At 36.8% G+C, this 21135-nt stretch overlaps 2 protein-coding genes, 1 long non-coding RNA gene and 1 pseudogene across 8 annotated transcripts; 2 read left to right on the forward strand and 2 right to left on the reverse strand.

Moving 5' to 3' along the window:
• Nucleotides 1-666: 666 nt before the first annotated feature.
• Nucleotides 667-7948, forward strand: LOC147513348 (uncharacterized). 6 transcript variants are annotated; one of them, XR_015215412.1, is made up of 4 exons: nt 667-3483; nt 4240-4389; nt 4501-4620; nt 6118-7948. It is a non-coding gene; the product is annotated as an uncharacterized LOC147513348 (long non-coding RNA). The 6 variants fall into 6 exon arrangements; XR_015215414.1 differs by having other exon boundaries at nt 4501-4615; XR_015215410.1 differs by having other exon boundaries at nt 667-4389.
• LOC147513349 (uncharacterized) lies at nt 6808-10109 on the reverse strand. The gene is made up of 2 exons (XM_086596384.1): nt 8579-10109; nt 6808-7029 (listed from the first exon to the last, which is right to left on the reverse strand). The coding sequence occupies exons 1-2, from the start codon at nt 9316-9318 to the stop codon at nt 7014-7016; spliced, it is 756 nt and encodes a 251-aa protein (XP_086452510.1). The 5' UTR covers nt 9319-10109; the 3' UTR covers nt 6808-7013.
• An 851-nt stretch (nt 10110-10960) lies between these two features.
• Nucleotides 10961-13187, reverse strand: LOC147513350 (DEAD-box ATP-dependent RNA helicase 38 pseudogene; annotated as a pseudogene).
• Nucleotides 13188-16603: 3416 nt separating this feature from the next.
• Nucleotides 16604-19981, forward strand: LOC147513351 (uncharacterized). The gene is made up of 2 exons (XM_086596383.1): nt 16604-18028; nt 19497-19981. The coding sequence occupies exons 1-2, from the start codon at nt 17306-17308 to the stop codon at nt 19707-19709; spliced, it is 936 nt and encodes a 311-aa protein (XP_086452509.1). The 5' UTR covers nt 16604-17305; the 3' UTR covers nt 19710-19981.
• The last annotated feature ends 1154 nt before the right edge of the window (nt 19982-21135 follow it).

Below are 21135 nucleotides of genomic sequence, written 5' to 3' on the forward strand. Positions count from 1 at the left end.
TCTAACCACACTTCACTACTACGAAGCAAAAGTAAGAGTACAAAGTGGAAGAGGAGCAAGAACCACATGCACACACAGCGACCCACCCTTTTGCCCACGCATTTCTGTAAAGACACCACAGGATCAGAGGAGGATATTTAGGTCTTTTCTCCTAACCTAATTCCGACATTCCGTAGATTGTGACATGTGAATATGTGATAGCACCCAACTGATCCTGTAGTCATGACTTGTGATTGCACCCAACTGATCACAAGAATAAATCTAGCCATTGACATCAAGAACAAAGTGTATGAGTTTGGACAGAAGCCCGAAGACATAATGCATAAACGTACACACACACAAGACGGAATCCAATTCTGAAGATATTAAGTCAGCCACTATCTTGGTTGAAGGTTTCACCTTGGTTTCAATTTGGCAAAATAGTTATAAGTTATTTACCTGTGCATTAGGCACTCATTTTCCACAAAATGGAGGTGACTATTTTCACAAACCCCCTATTTTCACCTTCATTGGGAAAGCATTTCCAATGCAGGTGGACTTCGGACGGGATATTGGATTCCGTTTCGTGTGTTTTAAAAAAAAAAATTGGTTTCATTTTTTTCCGGATGGGATGTTGGATTCCGTTTTGCGTGTTTTCGACTTTTTTCGGTTGTTTTTTTTCGGATGTTTCATTCCGTCCGACGCGTTTTTTCGATTTTTACATTCAAACGGAATCCAACATTCCGCCCGAAATTATTTTTCACATTTGCATTGCACAGCCTCACCCCTCACCTTACTTTTCACCAAAACGGTAGAAAAAACGGAAAATACTGTTTAGTGAAGGTGAATAATAGTGGCTTACATTAGGAATGCTCTAAGCAATTTATTCTTTCAAGTGTCACTTATTCACCACACGGTTAATATTTACCTCGCGGTTATTATTATTTGTGCCACTCCTAAGCCAACAGCCAAGTAATAATTTCTGGGCGATGCGTATTTCCCACGCTATCGTAAATATAGTGCCTATAATTAGGGTTCATAAAATTAAAGTTTTAATATTCGTGCTGTTTGTTTTATTTTGTGTTCATGATTGGCCCTGGTTTATATCTTTTTGGAGACATGTAAGGCTTTTCTATATTTTGGGCTGGTTTTGCTTGATTGACGTTGAGTTTGGTTAGTTCAGCTATTAATGATAATCAGTAGAAGAAATGTCTAAGGAAATTATAACCATCTGCTTATATAGTTGGCAATTCTGCGTGTGTTTAAAAAAAAAAAAAACACTTTTTATTGCGATATATGTTTTGGGGAACGTTGGATTAGGACTTATGGAACACATGTGGGGAATGATTATGGAATAGTGCCGAAGAGTGGATAAGAACCTGAAAGAGGACGGAAACCAAAGAATGGTACTTGTGATTCCTCAATCCCCTGTATCATTGGCCACTTTCTTTGGACCTTGTGTTTGTGTATTCTTGTTTAGGTGCAATTTGTATGGGTGTGGGACTGGCACCCAGAGAAGTAAGGTTGCCTCTTTACTTTGGCCTGCTTAATTCAGCAGTATCACTTCATCTGTTATTAGCCTCTCACGTTTCTGTTTTTTCTTTACCTTAAAACTTTTCTTTGAAAAATTTCTATGTTACCATCTTATTTAGAAATTCTCTGTTTTATTTGTTTGGTAAACCTATTTTTGCGTGGTTGATGTTTCCTACGTCTTTTTATTTGGATTATTCCCTGTGTATTTTTATTTTACCTATTGCAATCCTTTCTCCACCCTCAATTTTTCTTCTGTTTTTCTCTGCTTTCTTTTCTAAATTTTCAGTATATTTTCCATTTTCTTTGACTTTTTCATTTTAAAACCTCTTGTATTGCTCTTTTTTCTCATATCCTTTTTTATTAAATTTTTATTTACTCTATTACTCAGTCCCGTTAGGGATGATGGATAAGGTTTCATTTTGCAACCTATATTTTCTTTAGATACATGTTTTTAAAATTTGTGTATTAGTATTTGCTATAATTGCTTTAGATACATGGTGGGGGTGATATAGATCACATTCTGAAGAGGATAGGCATCGAAAAGAGGGAATTGGTGAAATGTGCTTATGATTCCTTCAGCCTTTCACTGTTCACGCCAATTTTTCAGTCCTTGTGTTCCTCAGATAATGTTTTTATGGCTTGTGGCCTGTCACCAAGAGAAGTATGGGTTACTTTCTACCTCGGCGTAGTTTGAACCCCCTTACAATGTGATCTAGCACTAGCATTACCCCTTAATGTCTTATGGCCTCTCAGCTATTTGGTTTTTTCATTTATTTAGATCTATTTTTATTCATATACTTTATTTTTTATTGTTTTTCAATCTTTACAAGTTTTTATTTGCAAAGCTCCATAATCTTATATTTCTATATGTTATTTGCATGCGTATCTCGTTTTTGGCATTGGATCCCAATTACTTATATACTTATCTATCTTCTTAATGTGCCTTTTGGATGGGTGGATAGGGCTTGTGACCTAGTTCATTCAGTCCTGAAATTGAGGACAGACTGAATGAACTGAACTTGGGGATGGACCTTGTATTTGTTCTAAGTTTTCAGACGTTTGTATTTGTGGTCAGTTTGTCTGATATTAGACTTATGACCCGGGCCTGGCTGGTAGTCTTTAGTATGTCTGGTAATTCGTCATGAACTTACTTTTTTTTTTAGAAAAAACTATTTTCTAATCACATTTTTTTTCACTTGTTCATTTCTCAGAGATAATGCTAAGTAGAAATGAAGGCCAGGAAAATCATGATTTGAAGCCTCGTTACCTACTTAAGTTGATATTACCTTCTGTTTTGTACAAATTCTATTATCTGACACTCATAGCGTGATAGATCATATTTGTCTGTATCGCAGCCAATGCCAATTATGATACTATAATATATTTTGATAGTTATGCCAATTATAATCAGAGGGTCTCTTGATTTTGATAGTGATCGTGGGATTATGGGAAGATTTTAACTGGTCATAGATTACCAACGACTCCAACTTCACTTTGGTTTGTCCATCAGAGGTGTCCCGACATTGAGCTAGGAAACATTTTGGCAGGCAGCATTTTGCATCATAAGCTCAACTGGTACAAACCTAAAAGAGGCTGCTCCTGTGGACTATCAATAAGTTAATATCTTTCACTGGATTATTTACAATTGCCTTTAAATGGCTTTCAGTTAGTACTTAGCAATGCTAAATCGCAGGTTCAAGAACTTCTCTGGGATCCTTGCTGATGAAATCCATAAAGTGTCTCGATCTGTTACCATGTAAATTATCATTAGAGTTTATTTTAGTGTTATAGATTCATCTAATTTGTCTTAAATCCTTTCTAGGTAAATTTTGTCATTATTACTGGCAAATGTTTGTGTATTTGATGTCTAAGGTTATTATCATGGTTGGGTCAGTAGTTCATTTTTGTGGCTGTTGTAAAATTGAAGACTCCAGTGCAGACTGACAGGCTATACCCGGAACTACAAAACAGGTATTGTACTGCGTCGGATAATTCATTTTCGTATAGGGATTATCGTAGATTTGTAGTATGATAGCTAACAGGCGTACCAAGTTTGAGCGTGTTTTAGGTGATGTAAATATGCTTGCTGTGTATCTTTGGAATTCAATTCCTCTTAGACTATCCACTTGTTCTAAATTTTACCTTTACATCGGTAATCTTTTGGACCTTATTCTTGGGTTAGCCTGATACTAACACCAGTTATGCTTTTATATGGACTCTGATCTGCCTGGCGACATTAGTTGTTCAGAGCCTATTACTATCCGGCTTTTAGATTATTAGCTTCATTTGTTTATGGGATAAATAAGCATATTGATTGTTTTTAACTTTTAGAAACTTGTAGGCTTTGTAGCTAAAGTTTGGTGGGTCTTTATATACGTGCAACTTCAGTGACCTTGTTTTAACTGTTTGTTGCAACTTGTTGGCTTCAGAAAATGTCTTTCTAGGTCAATTACATTCTAGATATGGTGCAATTTGTTAGGGCTTAGAATTTTTATGATTTTCTTTCTTTTGATTCTGTCAAAGTAAAGTTCGTATGTCTAAGAACTATAGTTTTGTAAATCCTTATTATGAGGAAGCGCTTATTGTATTGTATCGTATCTTTCTGGAGCTATAAGTCTATAACTCCCATTATTACCAATTATACCATCCTCTTTATTTTCTCCTCGTAGTTATGCTGAAACCCCTCAAGGTTTCCTGATGTGTTGTTTGTTTTCCAACTGTAACAAGTATGAGAAATTCTGGATAACTTCTCGGAAGATACCAGAAAGGGTAAGGGATATTTTACTCAGAATGAGTGTATTCTTCAGAAATCACCTGTGCCTTCAAATTTGCCTGTCGATACCTGAGATTTGTGATGGAATTAGCAATATGTTTTCTGTAAGTTTTTATTTACACGTCACGGATTGTAATTTCACAAGTAACGATACGATACTTTGAGTTCTTGGTGATTTCTTGTTGTGATCGTTTCCAATGCATTTTAATTTCCAGGATATATCTGTATCGACACTCAAGATATGGTTCTCCAAATTCAGAGCTTCATAAGGTTGACGTGAATGATTTGCACAGTCAACAGTTGCAGAGTATCTTCATGCTAGGGGAACTGGTAAGGTATACAACTTACATAATTATAGCACTCTTATCCTGTTTTAGCTTTAGCAATTAGAAATTTAGAATGCTCAAGTTGGGTTGGTTCACCAATATACAGCTGCATCGTGTGCCACACCCCATATTGAGATGTGAACGTGAAATGCGAATGGTGAAACATGAATCCTGAACCAAACTGCAAAAACACATTGCATTTTTATCCAATTCCTAGGCGTGGTGTAACAAGATTGCGGAAGCGTAAATACACAATTCACTCATTGTGAGAAGCATATGATTTTGACAAATTATTACTGTGAAAAATGTCACAAAGAAGTTCAAGTTTCATTCCCCTGCATAGATATGTGTTGTGCAACAAAGCATGTAGAGGATGTAGACATCAAATGAAGTCATCTCTCCTTGAATGTGAGATAGTAGATGACTGGGGATAGTAGTAAAAAAAAATGTCACCTGATTATAACAAGGGTCTCTGGCATCTTTGGATTTCTGAAAATGAAAGGGAAGACAATCTTTTCTTGTTAGCTATTAATTGTAAGATTTTCATCTCATACTACTTCTGTTTCCTTTTGTAAGTACAAGGATTCTCATGATATCAAAATGAGATCTGGAATCAGTAAAGAGGTCCGTGATTATGCTACAAAAGCTTTGTTTGAGAAGGTGAAAAAGCTATTTTAGCTGCAAGGGTTCAGGGTATACTCCTTGGGCAATGTGGTTACTGGTGATGTTAATGAAATTGTTCTGCCACTAGAAATTGCCCAAAGGATTATATTTGAAGAGACTGGATAAACAAGGTAAAGTTGTTTATAAGACACAGTGATGGAGTTTCCATGCATTCCATACGGGAAGATTTGAAGGGCCATACATTGTTGAACAAGTTGTATATTGACGAATTAAGGATGTGGATGTCGCGTTCATTAAATGGCCACCAAGTACACACAAACATTTTCAAGCACTTTAGTATATGTTCTTGAAGATCCACAGTGAAGATCAATCCACTTATTTGTGGATACTTATTTTGACCGAGACTGTATTCATATATTCTTACCTTCAGTAACTTGTTGCAAGAGCAGAGGCGTTGGGAGCTATTTGCTGTAGAACAAAAAACTGCTCAGCTCTCATAGTGGCTGCTGTTAGCAAATGATGCATTTGCTGTCGAGAACTTTTTCTTTGACACTACCAAGTGGGTAGCCATGTTTGTTTCAACTACTTAACAACAACCTGCGCGCTATTGAAGGCTAATTCTGTTGGGTCTTGATGGACAAAAGATACTTCAGTCTGTATTACCAGATCATTTTGATCGTTTGGGGAGATACCGAAATTTGATGTTAACTGGGATGCTGGGGTCTTTGTGCAATAAAATTCACTTATCAAAAAAAAAATCCTAGGATGCTGGAATCTTTGTGCAGTGAAATTATCTGTTCTGTGTCCTTTCAAAATGGATAAAAATGCGCTTAATGTTTTCAACTTGTTATAATCCTTCTTGATGGAAATTATTTTTGACAGGCTAGTGTTTGCTTGAAAGACTTCGCAGTTCCAGAGTTGTATCTTACAGATCTTCCAACTAGGTGTTCATGATGTTTCATTCCTGCTGCATCGCCTGAGATGTAGGTGTCCTGAGCTGGTGGAGTTGCAACTTGAAAGTACTAAATCACCAGACGTGTAGAAGCACCTGTTGTCATTTCCTTCCCTAAACTTTCTGGCTTGGGCAAGTTGATGAATTTCAAATGCAATTCTTCTGTTAACAAGGTGGTTGAACAGATTGGCCTCTTAGGCATTCAACTTACGTTTTGAGGGAAAGTTTACGCGAGGAATTTGGTTAAGGACATGAACTCACTTTTCTTTGTCAAGTTTGCTGCTAATGGAGTTGAATACCTTTGGGAGGCATTTGGATTGATCAACAGTTGTTTATCTCATAGTCTACTTTCCTACTTTTCAGGCAGAGGTAAATCTTACGGGCTTTACTAGCGTTTTCCCGTTCCACTTCATATTTGATATTTCGTACATTTTGAAAAGTTGAAATTGACTGCAAAGTGCAAACCTGATTGGGCATTTTGCGTACGAAATGTTACCTTCATTCTTTAAATCTTGACCCTATTTACGGGGTGGTCTCGGTGAGTCTCACAGTCACTTGTTGGCTGTTGCCCATAATAACATTAAAACTAGTATAACGGCCACTGGCCTTGGCCAAAGAAATTTAAAGAAAAATTCCAAAGTATAATAACATATAATTGTTAATTGTAATGAAGTATAACCAAATGCAAATATAACAATCTTTTACTGAAGAACAAAAAATGAATATAAAAGATTCTACGGACCACCCCTGTGACAACCAGACTCATCTCCTTATTGAACTATACACTGAATTATGAAGTTGTATACTCCGCCATCTATGAACATTGTCAGTGTACGTTGATCCTGCAGTCAAGAAACAAATCACATTCATAAGTTACGCTCTTAAGTACCACGCCTTTTCAAGGACAAGTAGTCGTGACCGTTGACGAATGACTAAGTAGAATTGCCTTCATGCCACAAGCTGTGGCGTGAAATTTGATGAAATCAATATTTTGGCCAATATAAAATCCCAATAGGAAAGTGCAAAATGAAGAACCTGCTTTCAGTTGTATTCTCGTACTACATCACTGTTTTTAATAAAGAAACACACCATCATTTCTTTCAGTTGTATTTGACACACCATCAAACACACCGTCAAATACATCTGTTTTGAGGGAAATAAACTTTGCAAGATAATAAAATGCACAAGTTAGTCTGCAATCTGTGCCAGTACTCCAAAATATGGAGTATCTTCGAATTCACAACAGAACGGGTACTCCTTGTTTTGTTTTTGTATATTTAGATACTATCTCTGAAGTCTGAAGTCAGTCGAAAATTGATCCCTACATATAAGCTTCAAGACAACGTGACTGATGATGCATGGGTTACAAATATGTTTACTGCTTTTCATGCTATGAGATGTTTTCGCAGTTTCCCAACTCATATGGTGATAACTAATTACCGCAGAGACTATTGTTGTTTCATACTAAATATTTCCTCCATAAAATATCTGATGTTTCCATGAAATATGATTCCTATAACAAGGTATTGAATCTATAGATCTATTCTTCCATTTTTTAATTAATTGGTTGGCCTTGAATTCTGTACTCAAGGAGTAGATTATGATATATCCTGCATATTCCCCACGTAATGACCAGCAGAGACCATAGTTCTTTCACACTATTTATTCTCTGTACACAATAAATCAAAGTATGCCACTACTAAGTCTTTTCAAAGTGAGAACTGGCACCCATCTTACTCAATCCAGAACACTTATTTAAATTAGGGTTAACTAGTATTACCCCCCACTAGATGAAGCCAATTAGGATTTCCCCCACTAGATGAGAAATTAGGGTTTTCTCCCTAAATACACACAAAAAAAAAGTCAAAGTGGGTTGACCGAATTTTTTTTTTGTGTGTATTTAGGGGGGGAGACCCTAATTTCCCATCTAGTAGGGGGAAATCCTAATTGGCTCATCTAGTCGGGGGTAATACTAGTTCACCCTTTAAATTATATTGAATGAGAATATAATTGAATTTTCCAACAAACGTTTAGAAAGAAAATAATTTCATTCATTTCTCATTATGTATTTTTTGTCCCTATTATTAGCTGTGAGGTTTTTTTGTCGATAATGATTATTAGATGTGAGTTATTGCTATCTAAAACGTTTAATAATTCCATTCACAAACCTCAAATAGTATACAGGCGCAACTTGTCATGTTTCTCAAATTTACAAAGTTATAACAAGTGGCAAAGTGCGTTCTATTGTTAATAGGTATTTAATCCCTCTTTTCCAATCCACATCTATTGTTAGAAATTGGTGATTTGACGCAAAACAGATAAATACAAAATACATAATGGCAAACGTACTCTGATAATTCAAAAATGAAAAAGTTGAAGAGAATGACATACCATTTGAGGAAGTTAATAGTGCATTTGGGATTATCATCAACACCACCGTCCAAGCCCTTCAAAGTCACATCATTACACAAAACCTTCACATCCATCTTCCCCAAGGTCCAATGCCAACTATCCAAAGTAAGACCAAACTTAGTCCGCACCTCAACCGAAACCATAATCTTCTTAGTCTTTACGTCACTCATCAAACTCATTCCATCCGCATCATTAATCAACGCGTTACTCACTTGCGTATCGAATTTCAACAAAGTAGTATTCCCCTTCACTTGTGTGAACCCAGGTGCAGAAGTCGCACCTAACTCAACATCGTCTCCAATGGTAATTTGAACATGCGTTTCCCCATAATGAAACGTTATTTTGCTGTTAGGATTTTTAGCTTCGAATCTAACCATCGTATGAGCAGTAAGAAATGTACCATCCCTTTTAACCGTGACGTTAAAACGAGGGAACTGGATTGTTTGCAAATGATATACTGGTAGTTTCGGTTCGAACCAGAGGTAAAACAGAGCAGAGAAAATGAAGAGAAGGAGAATGAGGAAAAAAAGGGAAGTACAAAGGAAACAACAGAAGCAACGGCAGTAGTTTCTTCTACGTTTCGGTGTTGGATTGAATGATGGTGGAAAGACTGGTTTTCGAGGTGGTGGTGGTGGTGGAACAGGGCGATGATGATTCGGGTGGTCTCTGTAACCCGGTGGTTTTTGTAAAGCTGGTTTTGATGGATGTGGATTTTGCATTTTAGTTGATGATGTGAGTTTCTTTTTCTCAACGCTGGTTCATGAAAATATGAATTGGATTCAATTGTAAGAAAAAAAAAAAAAAGGAAAAAAAAAATGTAGATATAGAAATATTACAAATGCGCAAAAATGAGTTCCAAATTCAATGAATTGGAACACAAATGCATTAAGTTGGCAAAAAAAAATCTATGATACTTAAATTATTGCAAATGTTGAGGACAAGTTTAGTTGGAAAATAGTGAAGAGATTTCAATTGTCTATGAGACAAGATTTGGGAAAGAAATTGGTTTGTTTGGGTTAAAGAATGAGCTGCAAAGGCAGAAAAATAGCGAACAGAAAAGAGATCAAAAATGGTATGTAGTTGAATGAGGACGAGTTATGGAGAGCTGGTTTTTTGAGTAAGTAAAAATGGGTGGATGCCCGTGTGGCAGAAAATTTAATCGCGAGATTCACGCGCGGCGCTTCAGATTGTGACGTGGAGCTAAGATTTTGACAGTTGTCGTATTTAAAGTTTTTTGTGGTGGGAAATTTTGAAGCAATCGACTGCATCAAGTATTGGATGGACCCATGCCCAACCTAACACGTGCACGCACGTTTTTGTGGGGGCACGTTTTAGAGTGACCTGGACAAAAGAGAATATGGCTGTATCTTATTTTTGTTTTCTGCTGTGCGAAAGGAAATATCTTCTGAGCCAGTGAGTTGTTTTCTAATGGTTTTTTTCTATTTATTGCGAAGAAGAATATTATTTTTCTGGTTAATAAAATGGTCAAATATGACTATCATTGGAAAGATTTAACACAGCTTTCTAGCAAATTTTATTTCATTTTCAAGAGTGTCTTCGATTTCAAGGAATTTTTTTGACCGAAGTAATCACTTTTATGAGAAGTTTTTAATAAGAAGGTGACAGATTGTCATTATAATGTGATAGTAAAATTCTTAATTTAGCACGCCACAAACAATCTTCAATGTTTGATCAAGATTAATCGGATTCGGATGTAACACTGTCGTGGTCTCTTGGACAGGCGGGACAGCTATTCATGAGCAAATTGGCGAAGATTTTTGCTTGTACAGTTGTACACTTGTTAAACTGAAGTCTTTGCTTGTACAGTTGTACACTTGTACCATTCTTGCAGACTTGGCGAAGATTTTTCGTCCAAAATACAAACTCAACAAATTTGTTTCATCCGAAAAAGATCAATTAATTGGATGATTTGGATCCCTTAAGCTGGACCATATAATAGGCCTGTCTTAGTCCACAGACCACAGTGAAGCTACAGTGCAAATCCCCAGGTCCATATGCCTATAAAATTTGGAGTCATGAAGAGCGGAACCAAGCTAATCTTAAATTCTTAATTCCCATATTGACGGTGTTACTTATTCTCTTATTTTTATTTGGATCATCTGTTTGTCTCAACAAAATGTATATTTCCTCATGGAGTAATGGTAATGTTTTCCATGAAAACGTTCATAGCATATCACAGTGCTATCTGACTATCTGACTATCTGACTATCTCCATTATTGCACGACAGAAATCCAAAAGTTTCTACTTTCAGCTTACTATACCTGTGGAGCAGTATTCTATTTGTTTCCTTGTTGGGTGCTTGGTTTTTTTTTTTGTAAAATGTAAAATATGATTCTCAGTTGATTGAACAAGCCGACAATTTCATACATTCTCAATGTTCATAAACAAACAACATTGGACTCACTGGAATATTCAGATGGGAAAACAAATAACTTTGGAACAATTCAGTATAAGATTGGAAAGGTGAATCGCCGGTGGACTCAAGTTTGGTAACGATCAAATCGTCTACTCAACCCAAATTATTCCAAGATCAGAAATCAAAGCAAACAAGCAGCTTTCAGAGCTTTTTTGACCTCTTCTTCACTCCGCCAGTCTGAAACCTCAACAATTTGACTTCCAAAATACTCCTGGATTTTATCAATCAATTTGAAGTCTGCATATGTACAAAGAAAGTTGAATACAGCCCATTTGCGACCAAATCGCCCTGCTCTACCGCATCTATGCAAGTAGACCTCATAATCTGGTTGTCCGAAAATTATGCTTGGCCGGAATATCATAATTGATAACCAGATTGACCTGTGATTGATCGAAACCTCGAGCAAGGACATCAGTTGATATAAGTACTTTAGTCAATCCGTCCTTGAACTCCTTTACCACTTTGTCCCTATATTCTTTGTCAAGATTACCATGAAGAGTAGTACATCCATAACCATAGTCACCAAATTCTTCGTGCAGAATTTTGGCACTATTCTTTGAGTTGACAAATATGACTCTGCCCCAACTTGTCTCCTAATTCAAAAATCCTATCCTTAATGAGCTCTAGCTTGGTTTTTTTGTCCAGGCAGTACACCTTATACCATGGACCAAAATATCGCCGATATATCTGATATATCACCGATATATATATCGGTATTTTGGTACACCGATATTGATATTTCGGACATATATCCACCGAATACAGAACCTTTTTTTCCAATATATATCGGAATTTTCCGATATGAAACTTTATATCGCCGATATAATCGATATTTCCGATATAATCGATATATATCAATTGACTTTTTGACCATTTTAAAATATAAATCCGATATTTCCAATATATTTCCGATATTATATTTCCGATATATCTGATATTTTCGATATTTTAAATAGTTTGGACTGGTTACCAAAAAAATGGATATATCTGAAATATCCGATATATATTGGTTTTTGGGTACATCGATATATTCATCGATATCGATATTTTGGGCCTTGCCTTATACTGCTTCACCACATCTAGTGACAGCTCTTCTTTCTTCACAAACATTTGGTTTGGGTCACTAACATGCTTTGCTGCAAAACTTTTAACAGTTTCGTTAAAATTAGCAGAAAACAGAAAGATTTGAATGCTCTTATTGGCTTTTCTAATATCCCTCATGAGTTTCAAGGAATCCTCTTGGAAGCCACTATCTGCCAGCGTGTGATCCTATAACACCCCGTCTTTTATTTTATTTTTCTATAATAATAATAATAATAATAATAATAATAATAGATAAAACAAATATATGATATCTAGCAGTTACGGATAAAAGTTCCGTAAGTAAATAGATAAGTTTTATCCTTGTTTTTTCGGGGAGTTTTTAAAACTAAAAAAAGAGTTTTCTCACGTAGAGTTTTTGAGGAAAAACCCATAGAGTTTTATAGAGAAAAAAAAAAAAAAAAAAAAAAAAAAAAAAAAAAAAAAAAGATTTTTCTGGTTGATAGTCGATAGTCGAAGATTTTTCCCCGGTGGTGAGTAGATATTTTATGGATTTTTATTTTATAAAATCTTTATTACTGTCGATTTCTTTTCTGTTGAAATCTGTCGTGTTGTTAAAACTTAAAACTCTTAAATTTGATATTGAACTGTCGAACTGTGCTACTATGTGGTGGTGTGGCTATGTTTATTTGGAACTGTTAGTATAGTTTTGAAACTGTTTGAACTGTTAAAGCTCGAAAAAAGCGTTAATGGAGGCGCGAGCCAAACCAACGTTTGTCCGGTATATGGTTGTGGGAATAGCGTGGGTTTTGATGTTAGTTGAAGTTGGATCGGGTGTTGTCGGGATTGAAACTTGGTGGGGGCTGTCGAAGCCTTGACACCTTGACACCGGTTGTTAATGGCGTCGCCATCAACACCAAATCGTCCTATTATTTGTTGTGTTGGAATTATGTGTTTTAATTGATTTTGTGGTGATGTTAAACGGTTAGGGTTATAATTAGTGATGTTTGGTTGTGTGGTGAAGTGTTGGGTTGTGAAGTGGTGTTTGGTTTAATTGGGTGTTGGAAAATGTTGGGGGGAGCTTTTACAGAAGCATTAATGGAGTCCATTCTAGTTTTTCACAGTATAATGGAATCACGAATTGTGGGTATTGGTGTTTAGGGGTTTTCTCAAGGAACCCAACCGCTAGGTTCAATATGGGTGGCGAGTGATGGCCGGTGGTGGTGGAGGCGCTGTGAGGGGAAGAAGATGACCAGCGTTTTTCTTGTTTGTTGGGCTTGGGCCGAACCATTTCTAGTGTGGGTTGGGTAGAACCAACTCATCTTGAGTGAGGGCCGGTGGTGGCTAGAGTTGGTGGAGGTTTTGTGAGGAAGTAGATGAATAGTAAATTTCGATTTGGGCTTGGGCCAAATCGTGGGTGGGCTTATGGGTTTTAAAATTTTAGATTTTTATGTTTAGACTTAAGTTTAGACTATGGGCCTTTGACTTTGGGCTTTTGGGTTAGAGGAGTTTGGGGCTGGTTGACTTTGACTGTTGACCAGAGTTTGACTTTGACTAGTTGACCAGAGTTGATTTTTAACTTGGATTATGATTCGGTCTATTAGGATAGGTCTATGGCTATTAGCATGCTTGCCTTTAGGCTAAGACCTTTATATATACGTGTGTACGCGTATTAACTACTATGTGATATTTCAGTTTTTATGATATGCAACGCTATGACACTTATACATCCATGAAATTAATAACGCGTAAACTAATAATACATGAATCAAGATACTCTTTCGTTCTCTGAAATAATATATGCAATAAAGTTCAATAATGCGTAAACAAATTTATCGCACTCTTTTAGAACTCTCCACACCTCAAGTTTTGGAATTGAGTTTTATGACTGTTGATGTCATATGTTAGGTGGGCATTTATTGAATGTGCCATAAATGGCCTGTTAGCGTTATCTATGGGTATTCATTGAATGTACCATGAATGACCGATTCTTTGGATTTACTAGAGAGGAACTAAGGTATTTGCCTCATGGGTTAGTTGTTTTTGATTATGAGTGTTTGGGTTTACTTTTGAATACCTAATATAATATCTACATATGTTATATAGAAGTTCTAACTTTCTTTTGCAGGAGGGTAAGACTTAATAACATTTTGTGCAGGGACGCGATCCTACCCTTATACAGCAGTGGATATCGGTAAGTTTTAATTCAATGATTTAGATATTATAATGAGTTAATATAATGGAAGTCTTGCTTGGGAAGAAACTATGCCGGTTGAAATGACAGAACTACCTATCTTCCAAGCTGAGAATGATTAAGTTATGGGAAAATATAAAGTGATTGTTTGGACAATTAAAGTATGACATTGTTTTTATGTGGTTAGTCTACTCATACCAGCAAATTTCATTTTGCTAACCCATGTTTGCTTTGTTTTGGCAACATGGGTGTGTTCTTGGGAACATAGGTGGAAGGCAGTGGAACCGCGGCGTTTGATTTTGATTTGATCTGGAGCAGTCCGTTAGTTTTTATTAGGTCTGATCTTTTTGAAAGTATGTAATAACGTAGTTTCATATTCATCATGGAATGAGAATACGATATTGATGACCTATTATTCTTAGAATGTTATATTGATGATTTTTGGATGGAAGATAGACTTTCATAAAGTAATAAAGAGAAATTTGGAGATTATTTTTGTTGTTAATATTGTTTATGATGTGGGTTTTAGGTTTTGACATGTGTTGTATCCACCCCGTCATAGTCTGAGTTTTTAGACAATTGAACATAGTGATGTTTGAGATATTTATATTTTAAATATTCATTTTTTTTAATTGTTTAGAAATTCGGGCTGTGACAGATCCGCCTCGTCAAAAACCAGTATTTTCAAATCTCTCGGGCTGAGTGTATTGTAAGAAAACCATTTCCCAATTGTTAAGGGAGTTACAATAACTACTTGATCTACAACTTGCCCAAGGCCTTCCGACTTTAGAGCATTTTTAGGAGTGATACCAACCTAGCATCAAACACCAAATTTCTAACAATTTGGTGTTTTTTCAATTTCAGGAGAGTCACATGTTGATGAAAACACCAAAAAAATACCAAACTAAACACCAAATCGGCCAATATTTGGTTATAGTTTTGGTGCTGTATCAAATCACTCAAGCGGTTGTTTCAGAAAAATTGCGCGGTTTTGCCAACACCACGTGTGCTTGGGCTAGAATGTGGACTTCAATCACACAGTTTTGCCAAAACTGTGCAAATTGGAAAAGAAAAAAAATAAGCAGTTTTTGAGAAACTGCGTGGGCTTGGGATTTTAAGATGGGTTTCACTAACGCGGTGTTGGAAAAACCGCGTGGACTATATTGCGCAGTTTACCCAAAACCGCATGGCGTCATTTGATGTTGAAAATTTGATGTTGCTCTTAAAGATGTTTGGTGTTTTTTTGGTTTGGTTCAAAATTTTGGTGTTTGATTTGGTTCAAAATTTTAGTGTTTTTTTGGTTGCTATTTTAAAAAATAGAAGTTATACCGGTATATTCTGAAAACTTTCATCTTTCTCAAAACTTCCAAATTCTGAACGACCAATTCCCTAGTCGGGCAAACACACAGAGCTTGTGGGGATTTCAAATTCGGATCGACACGACTCAACATCCCAAGCACAAAATAAATAGTTTTACTCGAACCATGAGATTCTTGTACAAATGGAGACAGAATCATAGGCAAACTAACCGATCAATCTTACTAGGGCGAGTAAATTTCATCTCAACATAAAGCCCTCTTAATAACTCGAGATAATTTCAAATCCTCAAATGTCATAATACAATGTATCTTCTTCGAAAAATCATTATCTTTTTAACATCTTCTTCGATCTTTAACGACTCGAAGTTCGGTAGAGGTGTAGTAGTAGTAGAAGATGAGCTTAGGGTTGTTTGTTTTTTTGAATTCAAAGATTCGAGAGCCTCTTAAACTTAAGTTTTAAGCATTCGAGGTTCAAAACTTGTTTGTTTTTTTAAGTAGTTTAAGCATTAAGTGGTACTTTTAGCATTCAAAGATTCAAAGACCAAAAATTTCTTCCTAATGCTTTTGATCTAATACTTGAAACAAAAAGTCTCTTCTTGCCCTTTCTTAAGAACCCAATCTTAAGAACCCATCTACTTTCCTACCTTTAACTTTTATGGTTTCAAAATAGGTTCTTCAAAATTTGATGTTGGCTTTTTTTCATTTTTTGGTGAATAATATCCACTTTGTTAAAAATAGAATTACATATATATATATTCAAAAATAAACCGTTAAAATATATTTGTGAAAATAAACCGTTAAAAATAGAATTACAAGAAATCAAGTTAGTGTTTAAAATAGATAGCATGAGTAAAATTGTCCTAATGATTTATATTCAAATTTTCAGAGCCAGGTTATTCTAACAGAAAACAAACATGTTTTTTAGAATTCAGCAATCAGCATTTAGCATTCAGAGGATGAGCCATTCAGCATTCAGCATTCATAGGCTCAGAAAAACAAACGACCCCTTAGACTCTTCTTCGACAGGGTGTGCTGCATCTGTATTTGTAGTAGATTCTTCTTCTGGTTCGTCTACCACGTCACTCCATCGTTTTGTTTCCACGACAACTAAACAATCAACTGAAAAAAGAGGATTACTTTGTTTAAGTAGTAATCTCTACACTATATGATATAGAACCTTATTCCTCTCAACAAAGCCCTTCACAACAGAGAATATATATAGAGAGAAATTGGTGTGGAGTTGGACATTGAGGAATTGGTGTTTGATTTCGATTCCAAGAGAACACCAGTGTTTGATTTGGATTGCAAGACATAAAAGAGAAATTGGTGTAGAGTTGGACATTGAGAAATTGGTGTTTGATTTCGATTACAAGAGAACATCCTAGTAGAAGATGGTTGACTCTTCTTCGCTGCATCTGTAGATGTATTTGTATTTGTAGTAGACTCTTCTTCTGGTTCGTCTTTCAACGACAACTAAACAATCATTGACCCGTGCGGGCCTTTATGTCAGCAGAAAGCAAATATAGCCCATTCAACAAACAAATTCGAGCGTTCTTGTCATTGTGTCAACGTGCTTACCTAATATATTATAAAACTCTAAAACCCTATTAATAAAGGCGGTAAACCCTGAAAACCCATACGAGTTTACGGCCACCACTACCACCATTACTGCAAGTCTCTCTCTTTATATCCTTTCTCGACCCGCTTAATAGTAATGACGGGCAACCATTCCGCCCATGACGACGGGATGGGCTTTTGGAAATTCATGTTGGCGGGCTCAGTTGCAGGCATGGTTGAACACATGGCAATGTTCCCAGTCGACACTCTCAAAACCCGTATGCAAATGCTCGGAACCACTTCCACCGCCTCATCATCTGCCCACCGCCACAATGCCGGTAAAGTTTTTAGCTCAATTATGCGAAAAGAAGGTCCATTAGGCTTTTACCGTGGCATAGGCGCTATTGGTCTAGGTGCCGGTCCAGCACATGCTGTTTATTTCACGGTTTACGAAGTATCTAAAGAAAAACTAGGCGGAAATAGGCCAGGACACCATCCGTTAGCCCACGCGGCATCAGGGGTGCTCGCGACGACAGCAAGTGATGTAGTGTTGACTCCATTGGATGTGGTGAAACAGAGGTTGCAATTAAAGAAGAGTCCTTATAGTGGAGTTAAAGATTGTGTGACAAGGATGTTGAAGGAAGAGGGGTTTAGAGCTTTTTATGCTTCGTATAGAACTACGGTTGTGATGAATGCGCCTTTTACGGCTATGCACTTTGCTACTTATGAAGCGATGAAGAAGGCTTTGAGTGAGATATCGCCGGAGAATGCGAGTGAAGAACAAATCTTGGTTCATCTAACGGCTGGTGGTGCGGCTGGTGCTTTGGCTAGTGCAGTTACCACTCCATTGGATGTTGTCAAAACCAGATTGCAATGTCAGGTATATCATGTATATTATATTCTCTTTATAGCTTTGTCACAGGTTAATTGTAAGCGTTTCGAGTGAGTTGTATTGTAGTCTGAATTTGGTGTAGTTTGCTTCAGGATAGAACAGTTGTTGTGTCTTGGGAAAGTGAAGTAGAACAATAACATGAGTAACATTTTCATTACAGAACTGTGTAGTTTGTGTCTAACTACAAAAAAGATAGCACTGGATGTAATGTAGAAGATGATTTTGCAAAATTGAAAAAGACAGGCACCAAGTTACAAGAATATTCCTGCGAATATTTACTTGTCCCTTAGCGAATTTAGATTTAAGACAATTGGCCTTAAGAGAAAAGTTATTAGATTTCATGACATGGCTTTTGTGGTTAATTAGCAGGCCATAATGATAGGATCGTATTGGCATGTCTGGTAGGTTGGTAGTTGTTCACCTAAGTTGATTGACATATGCCGTGTTGAACTGATGATATGATCTATATTGATTGCATCTCTTAGTAATACTCTTCCTGAGCTTCCCCGTGTATTTCCTTGGAAGCTCATCTGGAGGTATGATATCATCTGTAAATATCTACCATTCACGAGGGCTGGTTGTGGAAGACTGATAATGGACTAAGTGAAACATAGGAGGTCCTATTTACCAAGATATTTGAAATCCACTTGAAAAGCACTTCATTACATTGTCAATTGTCGCACTTTATGTTACCAAGTGAAACCTGGGGAAAAATCTTTTAGCATCTTCGACCTTGTATTTTCCCCAGAGTAAAAGTTTTGGAGCATTTTCTCTTCTGCAAATAGTGGGGCCTGTGGTTTGAGAGGATCGTAGAGGCATTATGACTTTTGAGAACATAAAATTACCGCTGGAAGATGTGAGGCGATGATTTGGGAGGAAAGGAGGGGCACGCCTGGGAGCTCTGTTTCAAATGGAGACATCTGTTGGGCACCTGTAGTGCTGACGTGCTGTATAATTTTGTCCCGTTTCAAAAGATCGTTTATTAGCAAGAAATGAGTAAATGTTCTTGAATGAAGCTATGTTTAGCCATCTTAGGAACCAGATCTGAGAGATTGTTTAACCCTCTATCATCTTCGTACATCTTGGAAAGTTGGCAACGTCTTTGATCCTCCAAACATCTCGTGGTTACAGGCATTCAAGCATGCAAACCAGTAGACTTGTCCTGTATCCATACTCATCTCATCAAGATCCTGTTCATCTCCCCAGTATGAAATCAGAATCAAGTTTTACTGGTTCTTTGGTTTGGTAGTTCGTTGTTTGTTGGCCAATTGATTTGTTGTGTTTTTTATTCCAAATTATATGCTCTTCTAAACCGTATTAGTTTGCATTTAAACAAATATTCCCATATATATTGCATTGAAGTATGGGAAAAGCACATCCTTACACTGCTCCTGAACTACATTATACCTTCAGAAGACTTGTTATTGACTAATAGTTGTCATTGAACTTTAAACAGGGTGTGTGTGGTGCTGACAAATTTAGCAATACTTCAATCCGAATGGCGCTCAAACAGATAGTTGCAAAAGAAGGGCTCCAAGCTCTGTTGCGAGGATTGAAGCCAAGAGTGTTATTTCATGCTCCTGCAGCTGCCATATGCTGGTCCACGTATGAAGCCATGAAAAGATTTCTTCATGATGTTCATGAGAGCTCAGTACCCTCCCAATCGTGAGAACTTTGGAAACCAAACAACTATGTGCCCATCCAAATGTCTGGACAATTGACCTGTGATCATCAGCAATTGGTTTGTGTTTCCATTTCCGTACAGAATCAAGCCCATGGATTCTTTATTCATTGCTAAATTTGTGTAAAGTTTCTTTCTGAAGGAGATTTTGGGAGAGGTCTGTGTTTCCTGTGCATTATTGTACTTGTAGAGATTAACTTATGAGGTGAACTGCTTGAATACAGAAGGAAATACAATCCCGAAGCAAATAGTTTGAACCATCAAGAGTCTTAGCTTGTCTTTACATTTTTTTGATGCCTCTGTTTTGTATTCAGTTAGAAATAAATAATTTTAACTTTATTTGCTTTACAGTCATATAAGTAACCTTCGAAATAATGAAGTAAATTTACTTGAATCCGCGTACAGCTAAATAATTTTCAGGGTGTCTGCTGAAGTTGCCCCAAAATGTAGAGTCGTACAGTAAATAATTGAAAATATCTAAATTCTTTGGAAGTATATATAGAATTTAAAACGGGAAATTGCAAATACCAGTTAGTTGATAATAAAACACCAAACTTATTCATGGAAAGTTGTGGGACTCACAGAGCAGGGGAGGCCCTCCCTTATACATGAGCAGAAATGATCTCGATCTCCATCACAAGATCAAATAAAATGATAGGTTAGGAGCGAACCGATTGGGAATGACATAACCAACAGATCATCATCTGTGTAAGGGACATCCCATCTCTCAAGCACGTGATGTACACACAGTCCACACAACGACTCAGCTCCAAGAACGCAAGCACTTGCTCACTCGTCAAGATCGGTTCAACATCAACGACTCATCACTCGATTTCATCTCGTGACGTCATCACTTGTCACCTTCATTATTGCTATTATTAGCATCAGGCTTTTACCCACTGCGACACTCAAATTATTACCATCATCACGTCCTTAACCACACTATTATCATCATTACATCCGTAACCACACTCTTTTTATGACAGCTCTAAACAACATGATACCTAGAACCACCACACACGTGCAGTCTGTGAGGACGTGTCGCTCATCCTAATAGCACATCTGTCTATACCACCACACGTGTCTTACCAACTATTTGTCCGCAACCTCTATAAAAGCCACCCCCATAACTATGTTTGTTTGATTCCAACACACTTGATTTCAGTCTCATCCCAACGTGCTGGATACGTAGGCATCTTCTTACTCGTGAAGAACAGCCATTCTCATCAACCAAAACAATCTCTTTTCTTCATATAAATTAGAGCTAAGTCATAAACACTTGATGTAATGTCCTATTAATCCCTGGGGATAAAAATAGACATTTACAAGCTGGATAGAGGAATTTCTCTATGCTACCATCTTGAAGACTAAAGATGCCAAATTTCTGTCTGTAGAAATACAGCTAGATTTGCAG

The sequence above is a fragment of the Coptis chinensis genome, chromosome 3, assembly GCF_015680905.1.
Source record: "Coptis chinensis isolate HL-2020 chromosome 3, ASM1568090v1, whole genome shotgun sequence".
Lineage (NCBI taxonomy): Eukaryota > Viridiplantae > Streptophyta > Magnoliopsida > Ranunculales > Ranunculaceae > Coptis > Coptis chinensis.